This window comes from Lates calcarifer, linkage group LG12 (genome assembly GCF_001640805.2).
Source record: "Lates calcarifer isolate ASB-BC8 linkage group LG12, TLL_Latcal_v3, whole genome shotgun sequence".
In the NCBI taxonomy this organism is placed as follows: domain Eukaryota; kingdom Metazoa; phylum Chordata; class Actinopteri; family Centropomidae; genus Lates; species Lates calcarifer.
Genome location: NC_066844.1, coordinates 20,760,633 through 20,777,358, shown reverse-complemented (window position 1 = coordinate 20,777,358; position 16,726 = coordinate 20,760,633). Strand labels below are relative to the sequence as shown.

Genomic DNA, 16,726 nt, shown 5'->3' with positions numbered 1-16,726 from the left:
TATTACATTTGGGGAAGTCGTCATTTGTGTGATTACTGATTGCTCATGTATTGTCCTTAGTAGTTGGTTTTTCATACTTATATTATGGAAACATCGTCTTCGAGCTCATAACACTGTAACACACTCCCTATTGATTGTTATGACATACACTCACTTGTCAGTGTATAAGGTACACTATAGCTAAATCTAATGCAGTCTAATACAACAATCCTGCAGTAAATCCTCCTTTCATGAAGATCACAATGTTCAGTTTTTGTTGAAACTGTTAAAGAGGTGTTGATTCAACCAGCCTTTGGAAGCTGCAACTTGAGGTGTGTCTGTTGTGTAGTCTGCCCTCATTGATTTGAATGTGGTAGACAAAAGCACCATACACTACATCCTCCTAAATGGTTGTACAGTTGAATCAACACCTATTTAACAGTTTGAACAAAAAATGAATGTTGGACTGGACTTTTGTATTCAATTGTATTTGTTTTAGTTAGGTCTACATCTCTGTCTGACAGTTGAGTGTATTTTTATGTGTTAAGTAACATTAAAATGTGGCTGTGTCCAAAAATACAGATAACTGGTGACAAAACTAAACTAAAATACCCCTTGTTCTTCATTTAGGAATGACAAAGTTATTGTTAAATTTAGATTAGTGGAAAACGACAAATGTGTAATCATTTGGTTAGCTGGGACCATAACAGTGAAAAACTGAATTTGAAAAACTCTGCCACTGACCTAACATAAACATTGCTCTTGGCCCCAGTTCAGAGCAATCAGTTCACCTCACTACAACAGCCTTTGACACACTGCCTTGCTCAAGGACTGACAGACAGGTTAGAAGGTAAATGTAATGCAAACATCAAATGCACCATGGACTAGAAACCCTATCTTTATTTCTGGTTAGAGTTGGAACTGCAAGATCTCACAAAGCTACTGTTGTTTGAAATCTATAGTTCTGCAGGCACTTGGCTGTAATGAAGCCTATTTTAATGTTGCATAATGACATTTGTCCCTACACTGTCACTAGCTCTTTAAGAGCATGAAAATGCCTGATTCAGAGCTTTCTTTTTAAATGGACTGATTTAATATCACCCCAGTTTTTTTATGAAGTACTTTGAGCTGCTTTTTGTGTATGAACGTTAATAGAAAGTTTATTATTGTTGTTGTAGTTGTAATAGTAGTAATAAAGTTATTACCATCCACTGCAATGTATTGCCTGTCCATGGGTAATCAAGAGCTGATAATGCTACAAACTGCTAAGAAACTTTAGTTTTTCGGGTTGTCTGCTGCCCTCCTTCTGTTTTCCCTCCCTCTTTACCTGAACAAAAAGAGCGAGTACGTTCTCAGGAATTTCGGGTGGGGGGTGGTATGCAAACGTACCTACGCCCCGCACAAGGCATAAATGTACCAGGTAGGGGGTAACGTAATACCTAAGGTCATTGGCCCATAAAGTCACGTGACTGGGTTCTTCCACTCCCATGACACCTTTCTGTTCACTCCACCTCTATCGGTCCACACCGGGCGGTGACGCGGTGGCAGCAGCAAGTGTCAGGTGTCTCGAGGTTTCGCTGAAAGAGTGACTCAACGGAAGCTCGCACAGGTAAGACAAGGTTCGAGGCAAGGACATGAGAAGCCTTGATTAAACGACTTTAGCAAATCAAAATACCGAAAGTATGTATTTTGAAAAGTTGGTTATGCCCGTGGCTGTTTCAATTTATTTGTTGACTTTTTTTTTTATTTTTATTTTTTTACAATAACTCACGTGCGTATACTCTGTCTTGTTCTCAAGGAACTCGAAGTTTCTTGAGACGATCGATGCTAAACCTGTCCAGCTGCTGAGTTTGTATTCAGCCCATGTTGTCTCTTTATACCCCTAAGTAAAAACAGAACGTACTTGTAACTAAATGAAATGTGAACGTATATAACTTCATTTATAAAACTGTAGAACAGCTTTTTACCAGAAGTCACAGACGCTCTTGTCCAGTCGCTTACAGTGTTATACACCTGTAATTAAAGCTCTTCAAATAACATGTTGGCCCCTCAGCAGGGCTGCCAGTCTCAAACAGAAAGCATGTCTCTTTATTGCATCGTTTCAGTACTGATTCCCCGGTTCAAAGTCAAGTATTTCCATTCAAACAACTTTGTGCTTTTTTAAAAATAAGAGTTGCGTCTTAGGTCAGTCATGTATTAAGCAACTATGCGGACTCCTCCTAATGTGTGAGTCATACTGTATCCAACTGTGTTTGGTTACTTGTTGTTAAGCAGAACTTGGACTTGGCATAAAGTGAGGGTTAAAGGTCAGTATCCACCTCACTGATAACAAGTGATGGGAAATCGAGCTAAACGGTGGTGTTTGGATTATCAGATTTCAAAAGCTCATATTTCAGACAGCCTGTAATGGTTTCAAGGCTTTGCTTGCAGTGTATTTCATCCCTGGCCAAAACCGGGCCACCTTTGTGAAGGTGGTGTTTACATTTTCTTATACCTTTGTTACCTCTGATTAATGGCAGTTTAGTCAATGTTCTTTTTTCCCAAAGCTGATTTCAGAGAAGTAACACCTACAATTAATGAGCCAGGAGGTGTGGAGCTGTCAATGCTGGTGCAATGTGAAGCTGATAGTGGGATGACTTATAAAACATAACATTACCTGTTGCCATACAAAAAAGAACAAAACGAAAGTGTTGACTGCGATGTTACTGTAAAGTAGAAAATGTGGTTACAGTTTTATTTCTGTTATTAATCATACTCCAGCCTGTGCTTCAATTTTTCATGTTTAGCTTATGTGAAAGAAGTTCCATTAACAACTCAAGCTGATTATCGCTAAACACAAATCTCTTTGTTATATGTTCAACTTGGAAAGGTTTTTCAACAAGGTACACTATATGGTATCAGTATTTTGTTTGTTTACTCTCTGTTTTCCATACTAGGTCATGCAAGAGAAGGTCAGAATCTGAAGGATTACGATTTTTTTTACATACAGGAAAAACATGCTACAGCCCCACCCTTTTCTGTATTTAAATCAGTAACATTTCCTGCTGGGTGTTGATTTTCAGATGATGGCTCTGTTTAATCAGCTATTCTCTTTTGAAATGCGTTTGAAATGAGAGGGACTTCGGTTCAGTTCACTTCAGCTCTCAGCCCTTGTTATGCTTATGGGGAGTTCGTGTTCCCCCTGTTTTTTTCAGTTGCTCTGGTCTCCCTTCAACCATCTGTGGTTTGAGGATATGCAAAAGAGGTGGACTGGCAACTCTAAACTTAGTTTACCTGTGTTTTCCCTGTGATGCACCAGTTACCTGTCCAGGGTTTGTCCCAGACTGTCATGCAGTGCTTGCTGGGATAAACTCCAGCCCCCTGATATCCTACAACAGGACTAACAGGGTAGAAAAGAGAAATTAACTGGCAAATGCTCTTTTAGCCATTTCAAGTCCATCAAGTTACAGCTTTTTACTCTTCAACTCAGGCACCAGTTCTGTATATAGCATAATAGATCAGCTGACAAGGTAAACTATCTTGCCTGTCAGGCCTCAAAACCTGTAGCAACTGTAATTAGCCCCAAGCTACTTGGACATAAGAAACCTAATAAAAGTACTTGAGTCATGGATCATCCCTCACGTCATTGTGTTAAGTGTAATGTGGGTTTTTCTTTTGTCAGCTGCCGCCTCTGCCCATGTAGAAATGCTAACACCAGCCTGACAGCGAGTGAAAATAATCACATACAATTATATATAATCACGTATTGTTAATATGTAATATATGCAGTTAATTATTGTATTCATTTAACTGTGTATGTCAGTAGGTAACATAGTCAGAGGTGTAGTTGTATTTGAGTGTTTTTGAGTGCACAGAATCAGGGTTATGTTGAAATTCAGTTCGTTCCAAAGTCCTCACGTCACTTGTCAGCAGTATCGCTTTTCATCTGAGTGATGACGTAATAGTTGCGCCTGAGTGAAAAAGCCAAGATAGTGAGAGAAATGATTACTGAGTCTATAAGCCTATCAACATACTGTCTGAGCAGTGTACGAGGGATTGTCATGACATTCAGACCCCCCCGCCCCCATACACACAAGAACTGTACAAGAGGCTCCTCATTTCTCTATAGTACTTATTTAAATGTGGGTTTGTTTGAGTTTAAGAAATATTGTGTGTGTTGTGAGACTGTCTGGGTCCTTTGTGAATGTTGCCCCAGGAGAGTTATCCTCCCATGATGATAATGTGTGGTTTGCAGTTTGTATCTCCATCTTGCAGTCAAGCGGCACAAACTGGAGCACAAGTTTGAACACGTTGACTCGTGTCTTTGGCAGCATAACTGTATGAGCGTATATACAGTACGTGCATCCACTGTCAGGTATGTATGTCAGGTCATGGGGGTGTGACAAGAGGTAGACTGGCGGAGAGCATGTCATAAACTTGTAAATCAGTGATCTCAGACGGCAGACAGTTCCTCTTCATGCACAAACCTGGACTCAGGCACCAAACCTCTGAGGAGCCTGTACATGTTAAGATAGATTTTAGCCTTGTTTATCTCTTTAATCTTGTCTGTTGCGGCTATGCTTTAGTTTCAGCAGGGTGGTCTCTATTGTTTAAGAGCTGAGAGCTGGAAGATGTCAAGTTGCTATACTGAGAATATACTGAAAAATGAACTGATTGCCAACAAATACAGAAATTGAAAATGATTTAGAAGTGGAGAGTAACAACAGCTTACAGTGGGTGTTTTTGTGTTTCAGGTATTCAGGAAATTGGTAGAGATGGATAGTGGTCCATTTAATCGGCGGTCCTGGGCGACGCAGTCTTTGCGTATCACTGCGAAGGAGCTGTCACTGGTCAGTGGCAGAGGGAAAAGTAATGCCATTGCTGAACGCTTCTCTAAGTGAGTAAAACCTGGGTTTTTCATGAGAGTTTGCTGTTACTGTCTGTTTGTGAAACTCTGTAATACAAGAAAATAATGCTAAATACATTGGCAGGTAATGTCATTGTGTTTGGCCCACATGTCTACCACCTGCTCTTAATGATATTTCCAATTCCATTAATCTTTTTACATATTATGCTGAAGATACTTTGGACAAAATATACTTCAGGCTGCTCCTTCTTGTCCATTTCAGACTCATCTGTTCTGAGAGCGCCTCCTCTCCTAACACCTCTAACAACCTAACATGCCTAACTAGCACCTACTACCTGATCTCCTTGCACTTTGTCTTATTGAACAGATTTAGTACTTAGCACTTACTTCAAGGTCTCCTGCTGTAGCGTTGTACCTCACTTGTAAGTCGCTTTGGATAAAAACCTGTGTCAAATGAGTAAATGTAAATATGAGGTCTATTTAGGACTACGCTGATCTACAGTGATTCAGTGGTTCAGACTGTTGCTGAGTCTGCAAGTGTATTTCATTCCTGCAGCCAGGAAGCAAGTGATCATCCCTAAGAATTGGCTGACAATGTACTGAGGATGAAAAGCCTCTCAATATTATATGATTTAGTGTTTCTATTACATAGTGCTTGTTCAAAATACATAAAGAATACTTTTATTCAAATTGCCATTAAATGTAAAAAAAAATACTACCTTCTTAAAGTGTAAAAAATATAGCTAAAACCTTATTGAAATAAGCTGAAAATTGAAATACAACCTAGAATTAAAAAAAAAAAAAAAAAAGTTTAATGGTAGATGCTCTTGAACACCTCACAGGCTTCTAGAAAGAAGATATGAAATAGATAGAAAAGTAAATATGCTCTGTTTTGTTTTGAGTCACCAGAGGTCAGTGTTGTTTCCATCTCTCTAAGGTACCAGAGAGCTGCTGAGGAGTCAAGTGCAGAGAAGAAAAAAGGAGTAAGTATTTCTGCTGAGCTGTTTGAGCAGGATGCTAGAAACATTTAATTTCCCAGCGACATAAGTTCAGAGACATCTGTAACTTAGTAATAATGAAATTATAACAAACAGCTGTTCCTGAATTTGATACAGCACCGACAAATGAAGTTTGAGGTTCCTCACATAAATGTTAAATGGATCAGTGAATAAATTGCCATCCACAGTTTTAAATCTGTGATACGTCATGTTCCCAGTATGTTGATGAGCCTCCCCCAGCAAACTAAATGATTAAATGAAGTGTGTGTGTGCCGCATGTCTTGCTTCATTTGTTCAGTAGTTGCCAGTGGTGCTAAACTAATTACTGCATGTTGAGATAAGGAGTACACACACACACAAACACACACACACACACACACTCACCATGCCAACACACTGTCTGGGCCAAATGTCTTGTCCTGGCTGACCTCTCATTGGCCACTTGTTGCAGTGGGCAGGCTATCAAACCCGTAATCCTACTTCAGTGTAATCCCCTTGCAATGCTCTCTGCAGTTCCAACTGTAGGTTAGCTGCTTTGTCAGTGTGAAAGACTGATAAACAAACCTGGATTGAGATTAAATGAATTACTGATCAGCTAATACCATGAAGAAATATAAGGTAATGTTACTGTGGCTGTGGGTAATATTGTGAGTGGGGGTTACCCACTGTGTGTGAGCCAGCTGCTTTAAAAAATGTTAGCTTTTAAGTGCTTAGCTTTGTCTAATGATCTGGCTGGTAATGACAATGACAAGAAGTAGATGTGTGATATGGTTTGTTAAAGTAAGGCTCATGTGTTCCTCCCCTGGATGCAGTATTTAACAGACAGAATTTAAAATGTGCTGTAAAAGCACATTTTTATTAAGCAATGAAAGTTCAAGTTCAGTCCAGTCCAGTTCATTTTTTTATACTAAGTCACATTTTGTGATTCATCATAGTTTAAACTCATTTTCGGGAACCGATAGTTTGTGACTAAGTGAGCTGATACCACTTTTACAGGGGGTGTGGAAGTCTAGTTTAAAATATTTGAGGATAGCACTCTTGTCCTGATGTGTCTGAGCCGAGTTTGAATGAGAGCGTAAAAGACCATCTGTCTGTCTAAATGTGTGTCAGGGAGGGGGTGAGTCCATTAGATGAATTAAATGGATAAATGAGAGAAAATTGTTAAGAGTACTGTGCATTTGTCAGTTACGGCTTCTTAAATTGATTAAGATTTGATGTTGATTTGATGCTTTCCTCTATTTTATGCAGTGTTATTATTAATGTATTTTTAGAATAAATGGTTTATCATAATAAATTATACAGATTTACTTTATTCATAAAAAAAATAACTGTTAAGAAGAAAGAGAAATTAGTTTTGTCCATATTGTCCACCATTATTGTCATTTGTCGTAGTAACTTGGTTTTAAAATGAGTTACCATCACAATTTTTGTATTTTTTAACTTCTTAAAATTCACATTGACATAAGGTTTTACTGTCATGGTGCATGCTCCTGCCTCAACCGTCACAACATAATAAGAATTTATATTTATTTTATATAAATATATGTGAGCTTAGTCAATGAATTTTTTTTTTAATCTTTACAGTAGATTAGAGTATATATAGAGTGATTTGTAGAGGAACATTCACACATTTACAGTGCATGTGATTTCCTTTATTACTGCCTTTGCACATGCATCAATAATGTCAGTTTCATCTCCAGTCCCAATTTTAGTCAGTTTGATTATTAACAAAATTGCTCTCAAAGCTCAGAAATCTATGGTCCCCAAGCTTACCGAGAATCTGTCATTTGAGTCTCTCGCTCCATCTCTCTCACTCTCTTTCTCTCTCTCTGAGTACTGTTTAAAATTCAGTATAAAACTCTGTTTAGACTCATTCACGTGATGATCTTTTGAATGGCCTTTGTCCTTTATTCTCCTGGTGTTTTTCACCCCCATTTCGTCTCCTATTTCGTATTTTGTGTCATTTCTTTGGCTTATCTAAAACTTGGGCACAGATAAGTGCTGTGTAGATACAGTGTTTTAATAGTATTGCCTTCAGAAGTCATCCAAGAGTGGAAAAATGTCAAAGCCCCAGCAAACAAAGAGTTAACTTTTCCCTGAATGTATCATTTCCTGCTCTGGTTTCCTGGGTATTCTGACTCTCTCTCTTTCCCTCTCTCATTCACTTTCCTGGTGTTAAAGGGGCTGGGCTAACTCTTACAGGCAGATTTTGTGTAGCTGCTAACATCTGGGAGAGCTCTACCTCTCACTCACTGTCTCTCAGCACACTGACCTGTAGAGAAGGAACACCCAAAGGACCCTCACTTTCCTTGCCGACTAGTTGTGGTTACACCTCGTTTGGCCGCTCCATCGCACTCACAGAGGTTTCTTTTATTTCTTTTTGCTTAAGAAAAACGGGAAACAATCTTCGTCACTGTCCAGTTCTTTCTGTCCAACTCAGGACTTGCCTCACAAAGACAGTAATTGTGCGTCCTTTTTTTGTCCACTTTGGATTTTTGTCCCTTTTGTTCAGCCTTACTCCAGGCTTGTGTTCTCATTTCTTTCTTCTTTTCAGTCAGGCCTTTTTTTGTCTTTCTGTTAATGTGCTAATATAACTTTTTACATGTACCAGATCCCGTTGCTTTACTAATACAGTAAGGTAGTTGTTAGGTGAGTTTTTTTTTGTTTTTGCAACTAAAGGTTTGTGTTTGTCATCTCTAACCACCTCTAAAATAAGTGTATTCATAGTTGTTTTGGGGGAATTGTGGTTTTAATAATGTTATCATAGAGTTTAAATGTTCCTCACTGACCTGACCACAACCAGGAAACTTTTCTACAAAGGCTCTCACACTGTTCACTAAGATTTATTAGTTAATTACTTTACTTAAACAATTGTGATTTATTCTCATGTCCAGATCCTCTTTCTTCAACGTGTCATTCCTCTTTTACAATTTTAAGGAAGTTCCTGCAGGTCACACGGCAGCAGTGTGCCTCCTGTTGTTCTGTTGTGCTGTTTGCTTCTCAACATGTTTTGTTGTCATGAATGGCTGAGTGGTGAACAGAGCCCTCCTCAGTGTTTTCTTTTTTTTTTTTGGGAAAGGTGAAGTTGTCGTGTGGAAAGGAATGTAGCTGAAAAGTCTGCCCTGCATGCTCAGCCCTGCTTGAGCCAGTCGTTGCATTCAGCAGCCGTGGCAAAACATCTGTTTCCTGGACCAACTTTGAACAGCTGTTCACCTAATCTGTCAGTGAAGCCAACTTCAGTCTCCGGCATTTCCTTTATTGCATTGTGTTGAATTGGGGTTTAAGCTGAGTGTTTGGCACAATGTAGGCCAGATATACTGATTTAGAATGAATGGTGGATGAAACAATTGCTATTGATTGACAGTGTTTGTGAAATTGTTTTCATTTTAAGTTTGGCATGCTTACATTTTGCTTTTCTTCTCACAGTCTTTCGAGAGTGCGACACCCTCCCTGCGGTCAGGCAACCTGAACGCCCTGAAGAAGCGCTGGGAGCAAGCGGAGAACCACAACCGCAGCAAACCTCCTTCTGTCCCCCTTCCGAGCCAGTCCAGCATACAGCGTAGGCCACCTGCCCTCGCCAGGCCTCCCTCTATCAGTGAAAACCCCCTTCCGTCAGAGAGCCCCGGCCCGCAGACAGCTCAGGGAGGTGAACCCGCAGCTGACCAAGCCCAGCTTCGGCCCTCAGCAGCTCCAGAAGCACCCAAAGCTGAAGGGCAGAGAGGGATGGACCGGGATGAGGTGACACACAGTGAAAGACCTGAAAAGCTTGAAGAGCAAGTTCCAACCAGCCCCTGTGCCTCATATGAAAAGCTCAGAGTGCCACTGAACAACCTGAAGATGAAATTTGAGAAGGGAGAGGACAAAGTCAGCAAGGTAAAACACAAAAGTCAATAACATTAGACAGACAGATTTGATCTGGAAGAGCATCACTGCTTTGACAAACTCTAAATTGATTTATTATTGATTATTACATCTTTTACGTACCTACAAAACTGCCACAGAAGTTCTCAGTCTGTGCATACTTTAGGCGTTAATTAATGTCATACTTTACTGCATGAATATCTCATGAATGAAGTTCTCTGAAGGTCTTTTTTTTAACGACCGCTTTGACAGCTGTGCATCTGCTGGCAATGTTTCTCAGGCATTAACTGTAACCACAGTGCCAATGGAGGGATTTATTGTACTGACCCCTCTTGAGAAGAAAGTCAGAATATTTTTCTCATGCAGCTAACTCAACATTGCATAACCTGAAACGGCTTGTACAACCCACGATTAATTTGCTTCTTTGAGGGAAAACCACTTCAGTTATAATTTAAAAAACATATTGCTACATACCTCGTAGCAGTATTAGTTTATGCACGTCAAAAAGAGAGAAGAAGTCACCTGTTACTGACCATAATGATAACTTTCCCACACAGCAGTACTGCCTGAGAACTACAACAAAGATCCTCTCTTTGACCCTACTCTCACAGTTTCATACAGTTTCTTTTCAGATGCATTCTTCCCAGTGTTCTCTGTTCTTTTACTGTCTGAAGTAGTTTCAATCTACCTGGATTTTCCCCCGCTTCTATCTTCCCTTTCACTCTCTCTCTCTCTCTCTCTCTCTCTCTCTCTCTCTCTCTCTCTCTCTCTCTCTGTGTCTTCATCCCTCTCAGCCCAAATCAACAAGCACTCCACTCTTCACCTTCCACAACAGAGGAATGCAGGAACATTCCTGACCTAGGGCTGTTTCATTCTTCAGAGGATCACCTCTCGAGAGCAACTGTCCTTATCTCACTTTTCATTAGCCACAGTGTGTATTCTGGACTTTTCAACAGTCCCTCCCTTTAGTTTTAGTGTGGTTTTTTTGCATGTCATTCTGTGCAGCTCTGTGTATGTGCAGCAGCTGTAAATTAATGTTCATATTCAAATGGAAGTAAATATAGAGCTCTCGTCTCGTCGGTTTTTATGCCACTTTCGCTTGGCTGCTTTTGCCATGGTGTTGAGTCTCTCCAATTGTGGAAGTTGTACTTAGTAGTATGACTAACACCATTACGTCACCACCAGAGAAGAAGAAGTGAAAAATATATTGGTGAACATTTACAGGCCAAGCTGGGAGCTTTGTAACACTTGGCAGAGGAAGATGGTGGCACAACAGGACTCCAGAGCTCCAGTGAATCAGCCTGAAAGAAATGGGCCATTTTAATTGGCCAAAATTCTTTTTGGCATGTGTGTGTGTGTGTGTGTGTACAGGATAGCTGCAGAGAGAAAACGGTCTGGTTTACTCATTAGTGTTGGTGACATGTGGGCATGCATGCACACATATGTAGCTCGTTCTTGTGCAGTAAAGTGCAAATGGAACAGTTCTGGTTTCTGGTAACTGCAGGTCAAAGGCATGTTGGTGTCTGTCCAGGTACATTCTCTGCTCTCTAGTTCCTACCAGGTATTAAATGGAGGACTGGAAAGGACATCATCTTTATGTTGCTTTCATTTTTCTTTTGTGCTAAAAAAAATTACTCTTCTGTTAAAGATGTGTATTTAATGCAGATGTTTATGAGAACACAACCACTTCTCATCTTCCAACCACTTTAAACTGCAGACTCATGTTCTAGCCATGCTCCTAAACACAGTGCTGACCTGCATGAGATGCATTTACATCAGCCCTGATGACGTGCATTACTCCTGTGTCATGTGGGCATGGGAAGCAGTTCAGGCAGCGCTTTGCATACATGACCAGTGGGTGTCTAAAACAGACCTACACCTACAGTCTATGTCAACTGTTGTGATAAATAATTCTCAATTTCTGTCTTTTGTGGAATTGGTAATGTTGGAATGATAAGGTTATAGATAAATACTGGTGGTGGTAGTAGTGATATCTGCCAACAGGGTTGGTGCATACATGAGTTTATAGCAGTGATTTGGTAAGGCTCTGATCCCACCATTATTTTTCTCTCACAGGGCGGCAGGACAACATTACGCAGCACTTCATCAGACGACATGGACCAACGCAGCGGTAAACACAAACACATTCATGCACACACAAGTAATTTACTGACCTCAAGTACAAAAAACATTAAAATAAATGAATTCTCAGTTCATAGCCTGTTACTTTTTATCCCAAAAGTACTTGTCTATTGATCATGAATAATACTATAAACCAATGAGTAATCATCGCTTGCGTCTCTAAAATGAAGCCACGGTAGTCATGTGGGTTTTACTGCAGCAGAATCAGTCAGAGCAAAAGTGTGAACTCCTCCTCTGCTTTAGGCCTGTCTGTGTCTGACAGAGTGTTGGAGACGTCGTCCCTGAGGGAGAAGATGGCGAAGTACCAGGCTGCTGTTTCTAAACAAGGCACCACACGATCTGTGAGTTAACCCAGTAGGAGCTGAATTAAAAAACATATTCAGTTATAATTACAAACATATAGCATCTCTAAAGTACAATTAAAAGAAGTGTTAAATGTGGGTTATAAATTAAGATTTTACAGTGGGCCTTTTAATTTTAATAAAAATGTTTTACAGACCCACAATTATATATTAAGCAGTTTCATTAAATAACAAAGCTTAACTACATCAGAACAGCAGTTTAAAGCCACAGTCAAATGTTGTTCATGACCTTTTTCACTCATTAGTTAAAAATCTTATAAACATCTAACTACTACTCGTATATCATATTGTGTATTAATACTGATTCTCTGAATTCTTTCTTTCTTGAATCACATATAAGTGAATTTAATCCTTCACAAATAACACATTTTAGTCTCACCAAACTTAAATTATCATCACAGTATGAACTGTATTACTGGTGTTCGCTCACACACATTAGAAATTAACATTGTTGGTAACATTAAGGTGAGTAAACATTGGTCTAAACTAATCGGATGTGTGTGCATAGGGTTTTGAATGAACTGACCAAATCCTTGACAAGCCCAAAGCAAAGTTTACACAGTAATGGGCAGAGCATTGTGTACTTATAAGTTATGGTTCTTTCTCTGTAAATCCATCTGCTCGTGTTAATGTATATCTATTGTTTGCTCCCTTCCTACTTCTTTAATCTCTTCCTTCCTCACTACTCCAGAAATAGGCAACACATATAATGGTCAGCCAGTTAACGCAAGGGTTTGTTTTCTTTTTTTCCTCATGTTTCCTCCAGGGTGTGGCTGCAGAGGTGCCTGCTCCAAAAACATCTGCACCTGCACCTCAGAAACACATACCTGTACCCGAGTGCAATGGTGAGTCTTGATGGACACTTGAAGGACAATTATTTCCACTGAGATATTATTTATGCAGTACATCTTGTAATATAAAATGCAAAACAGAACATAAATTACACTCTTAATATACCCAAATAACTTAATCACCTACAGTGAGTTTGATTTGATTGCCCTCCTCAGTGGCTTCTGAGCAGCAACAGTGAATTACATTTTGTGTGTTCTATGCACTTTAGGTGAGAGCGGCGAGCCACCCAAAACATCCAGGGTGAGTCAGTCATCACAACAAGCAGGAGACACGCATGAATCATCAGTAGAAATCCAATTTCAACCCTTGCTGATTATGGATAAATGTGACTGTATTTGTCTGTTTAGAAGTTCTGCCCGCCGGAGAGGGAGACGTGCATCGCTTGTTTAAAAACTGTGTACCCCCTGGAGAGACTGGTGGCTCATCAGCACGTCTACCACAAAAGCTGCTTCCGCTGCGTTCACTGCAACACAAAGCTCAGGTCAGTCTCTCACTGCCAAATACATCTTCTGTTCTTATTTGACATATGCCTTGATGAAGTATACTTCCTCATGAAGCTATAATCCCCTCCTGAAGCAAAACAATATCTTTGCTACTCTCTGTTTCTAGTCTTGGGAATTATGCCTCCCTGCATGGTAATATCTACTGCAAGCCACATTTCAGCCAGCTGTTTAAAACCAAAGGCAACTACGATGAGGGCTTTGGCCTTCGCCCTCACAAGGAGCTGTGGGAACCTCGAGCCGAGGGAGAGGAAGGTGAAGAAGTGGTAAAGCCAAAAGAACCCGAGGAATCAGCAGTGGCGACGCGTCCAGCTGAGAGTGTCTCAGACAAAGAGACAACCCCAACCCCAACGGAGGAAACATCCCCGCAGGTAAAGGTGACAGACATGACCGCCTTACTGGAGACACGCGTGCAGACACAGGCCAGCTCCGGCGAGAAACAGCAGCCTACGGAGAGGCCGGCAGAGACGCGCAAACTCAGGATCGCCTGGCCTCCCTCGGCCGGGGAGAGCCACTCTGGGATGGTGGCGCTCAGTCCAGTCACGGAGGGAACGCCCTCAGGATTGAGTCGACCCTGGAGAGCCAAGTGGCCCCCAGAGGAAGAGTCAACGTCACCATTCCTGAGCACGGAGCGGGTTGAACTGAAGAGCCTGAGGAGGAGCTCTTCCCTGAAGGAGCGCAGTCGGCCTTTCACTATTGCAGCCAACCCCGCCCCTGCGACCAGCCTGGGACCCAGGGAGCGCCGCCGCCCTCTCAAGGCCCTGCAGGAATGGAGAGCATCATTCGAGGAAAAAAACCCATCATCTGAAAAATCAGCCAAAGAAAATAAACCAGAGCAGCAGCAGCAGGAGAAGAAAAAACAGGAGCTGCCTCAAATACAGAGCGAAGAGGAGAACCTGGAGACTCCGCGTGAGCAGCGGGAGGAGAAAGACAAACAAGCTCAGAAAGAAAACATCTCATCGGCGGCGGCGGACAAGATGGTGACAGAGGAGGGCTCCCAGAGAAGCATCTCTCCGGGCATCTCACCGTCTCCTTCTCCACCTTTGCAGCCAAAACAGAACCGCAGCTCCCAGGATGTGGGCTTCTGGGAGGAAGACAAAGAAGGAAGTGATGCAGAGGAGATGAGCGCAGAGGATATAATCAAGAGGAACCGCTACTATGACGAGGAGGAGGACTGTGACTCATAGGAACATCTCACATCGTCCTCTTATTGTCCATGTCCATTCATCATATAACACGTGTCAGGTTTGTTTTCACAGTTTATAAGTAGCTCATAAATTTAGCTTTGCCAGATTTTAGTGTTATATGAGAGATTCAGTAGATGTGTGTGTGATTTAATAACTGCCTTTAATTACTGAAGTACAAATGTTTGATTTAAAAAAATTTTTTTTTTACATTTTAATTATATACTGTATAAATATCTAAAATAGCTTTTATGTGACTGATTATACTGGAAGGTGGGAATCTGTTAAACTCAATCAAGGCTTCTGAAAATTATATGCATCATCAGTTATTTACAGGTCAGCATGTCCATAAAGCATTGTACTTTATGTGGCACGTAAAAGTGCTTTTTAATTACAGGCAGTAGTGGACTACATCGACAAAAACAGTCATTATGTGTAGTTTTACCCTTTCTGGAATGCACAAAATAGCTAAATATCTCATACCAGAATGGGTACGTCAGTGCTGTGTCTTTAAGATGTTACAGGAGAACAAATTTCTATGTTTATTACAATTTACTTTAAAGTGTAAATCAAGCAAAGACAAAACAGAACCCTCCATGAGTACGCTCCGGGTTAGGATCCCAAACCAACATTGTACATATGTCCTCTCTCAGGTATGACTATACCGTCCCACTCATCCAGCTGCCTTTGTATGGTGTGACTTAGTACTTTTCTGCTATGTCTGATTTTACTTTTAGTCTAGTTGGATGTTACTTTGAATTCCTCCCCTTGGCTCAAGTTGTGCCAGTTAAGATACCACACAGCAGATAGTATGTAGTTTACTGCTTTGACTTCTATTGAGCCTTTACCTTTTCCCAGCACTGGATTAATCATAAAGATGAAGATAAAGAGAATTCTCATTCAGAGCAATCAGCAAACATTAATAACTCCACTCCTGCAGGGGGCTCCCTGAATACAACTGGAGCTGTAAAGACAAATTCCAAGGAAGTTTTCTTAATCATAGGTGGAACTTTGTGAATTAACCTCAGTACCTCTCCACTTCTCCACTATGAAAGGCATCACATTTATTTACAAATTTACAACCAGTTCCTGGTCAAAATCTGTTCCTGGGCTGTTCTAGCTACAATAAAAGTAGAAAATATAAGTGGTCAAGGTTTTTACTGATTTTCTTTCAGTCTAATATCTCAACATATGTCATCTCTTTGGGCCTTCTGGATTTATGTTGTAATGCTTTCTAATGTGATCCAGTTTATATTGTATGTAACACTTTGTATTTTATAATGTGCCCTGGAATATATGTTTGCACTGCAGAATATTTTTAATAATAATAATTTGTACACTGACACATTGGGCATTATTGTTTTAACTGTTGTTGAAACACAATTAAAATGTATCAATAAGGAAATCCAGAGTTTCTACAAAGCTATTTTCTGTCTGGTAAGGAACAACTATTTTAGATATCATGCAGATTGAGGTGAACTAGACATTATTGTTTTAAATCCAATATACTGTAACTTTCACTCTATAGTCAGATTACATTATCTTTCTAATTTATGTGTTGTTATGTGTCATTCATGCTGACAAGGGCGTTCAGTTTCTATTTGCGAAGAGACCAGTCATGATAGAAATTAAGCCAATGGAAAAGCTCACTCCTAACTTGATGATAGACACTATCTTCTTCAAAGAAATTAGTTTATTTGATTAACTTTGTGATCTCCATACTCTTTTCTGCAGAGAGCAGCATTAGTGTCTTGTTAAAATTATGTGGTTATCACTGTTAATCTGCAAATACTTGTCTTATAATAAACCACTGTAAATATTTAATATTTTTAAATATCCACCAATAACCCACAATTTACATGGGACTATGAACAGTTATCAAGGATTACAAAGGGTTCCAAATTTAAATGCCTAAAAAGAAAAATGGTACGGCAATACCCAACTGCGGGGAGTGAAGATAAAAAAAAAAAAAATACACTGAAGACAATCTAATTAAATTTAA

At 40.1% G+C, this 16,726-nt stretch overlaps 1 protein-coding gene across 4 annotated transcripts; it reads left to right on the top strand.

The window, feature by feature from the left end:
* Positions 1-1,472: 1,472 nt before the first annotated feature.
* Positions 1,473-16,133, top strand: LOC108898959 (LIM domain and actin-binding protein 1). Of its 4 annotated transcripts, none has more exons than XM_051074202.1 (10): positions 1,473-1,588; positions 4,713-4,855; positions 5,763-5,808; positions 9,250-9,696; positions 11,761-11,815; positions 12,070-12,167; positions 12,955-13,033; positions 13,249-13,280; positions 13,391-13,521; positions 13,650-16,133. In XM_051074202.1, the coding sequence occupies exons 2-10, from the start codon at positions 4,734-4,736 to the stop codon at positions 14,725-14,727; spliced, it is 2,088 nt and encodes a 695-aa protein (XP_050930159.1). In that variant the 5' UTR covers positions 1,473-1,588; positions 4,713-4,733; the 3' UTR covers positions 14,728-16,133. The 4 variants fall into 4 exon arrangements, with proteins under 4 accessions (XP_050930159.1, XP_018554640.1, XP_018554644.1 ...); XM_018699124.2 differs by having other exon boundaries at positions 13,388-13,521; XM_018699128.2 differs by lacking the exons at positions 1,473-1,588; positions 4,713-4,855; positions 5,763-5,808 and adding an exon at positions 7,974-8,186 and having other exon boundaries at positions 13,388-13,521.
* Positions 16,134-16,726: the final 593 nt, after the last annotated feature.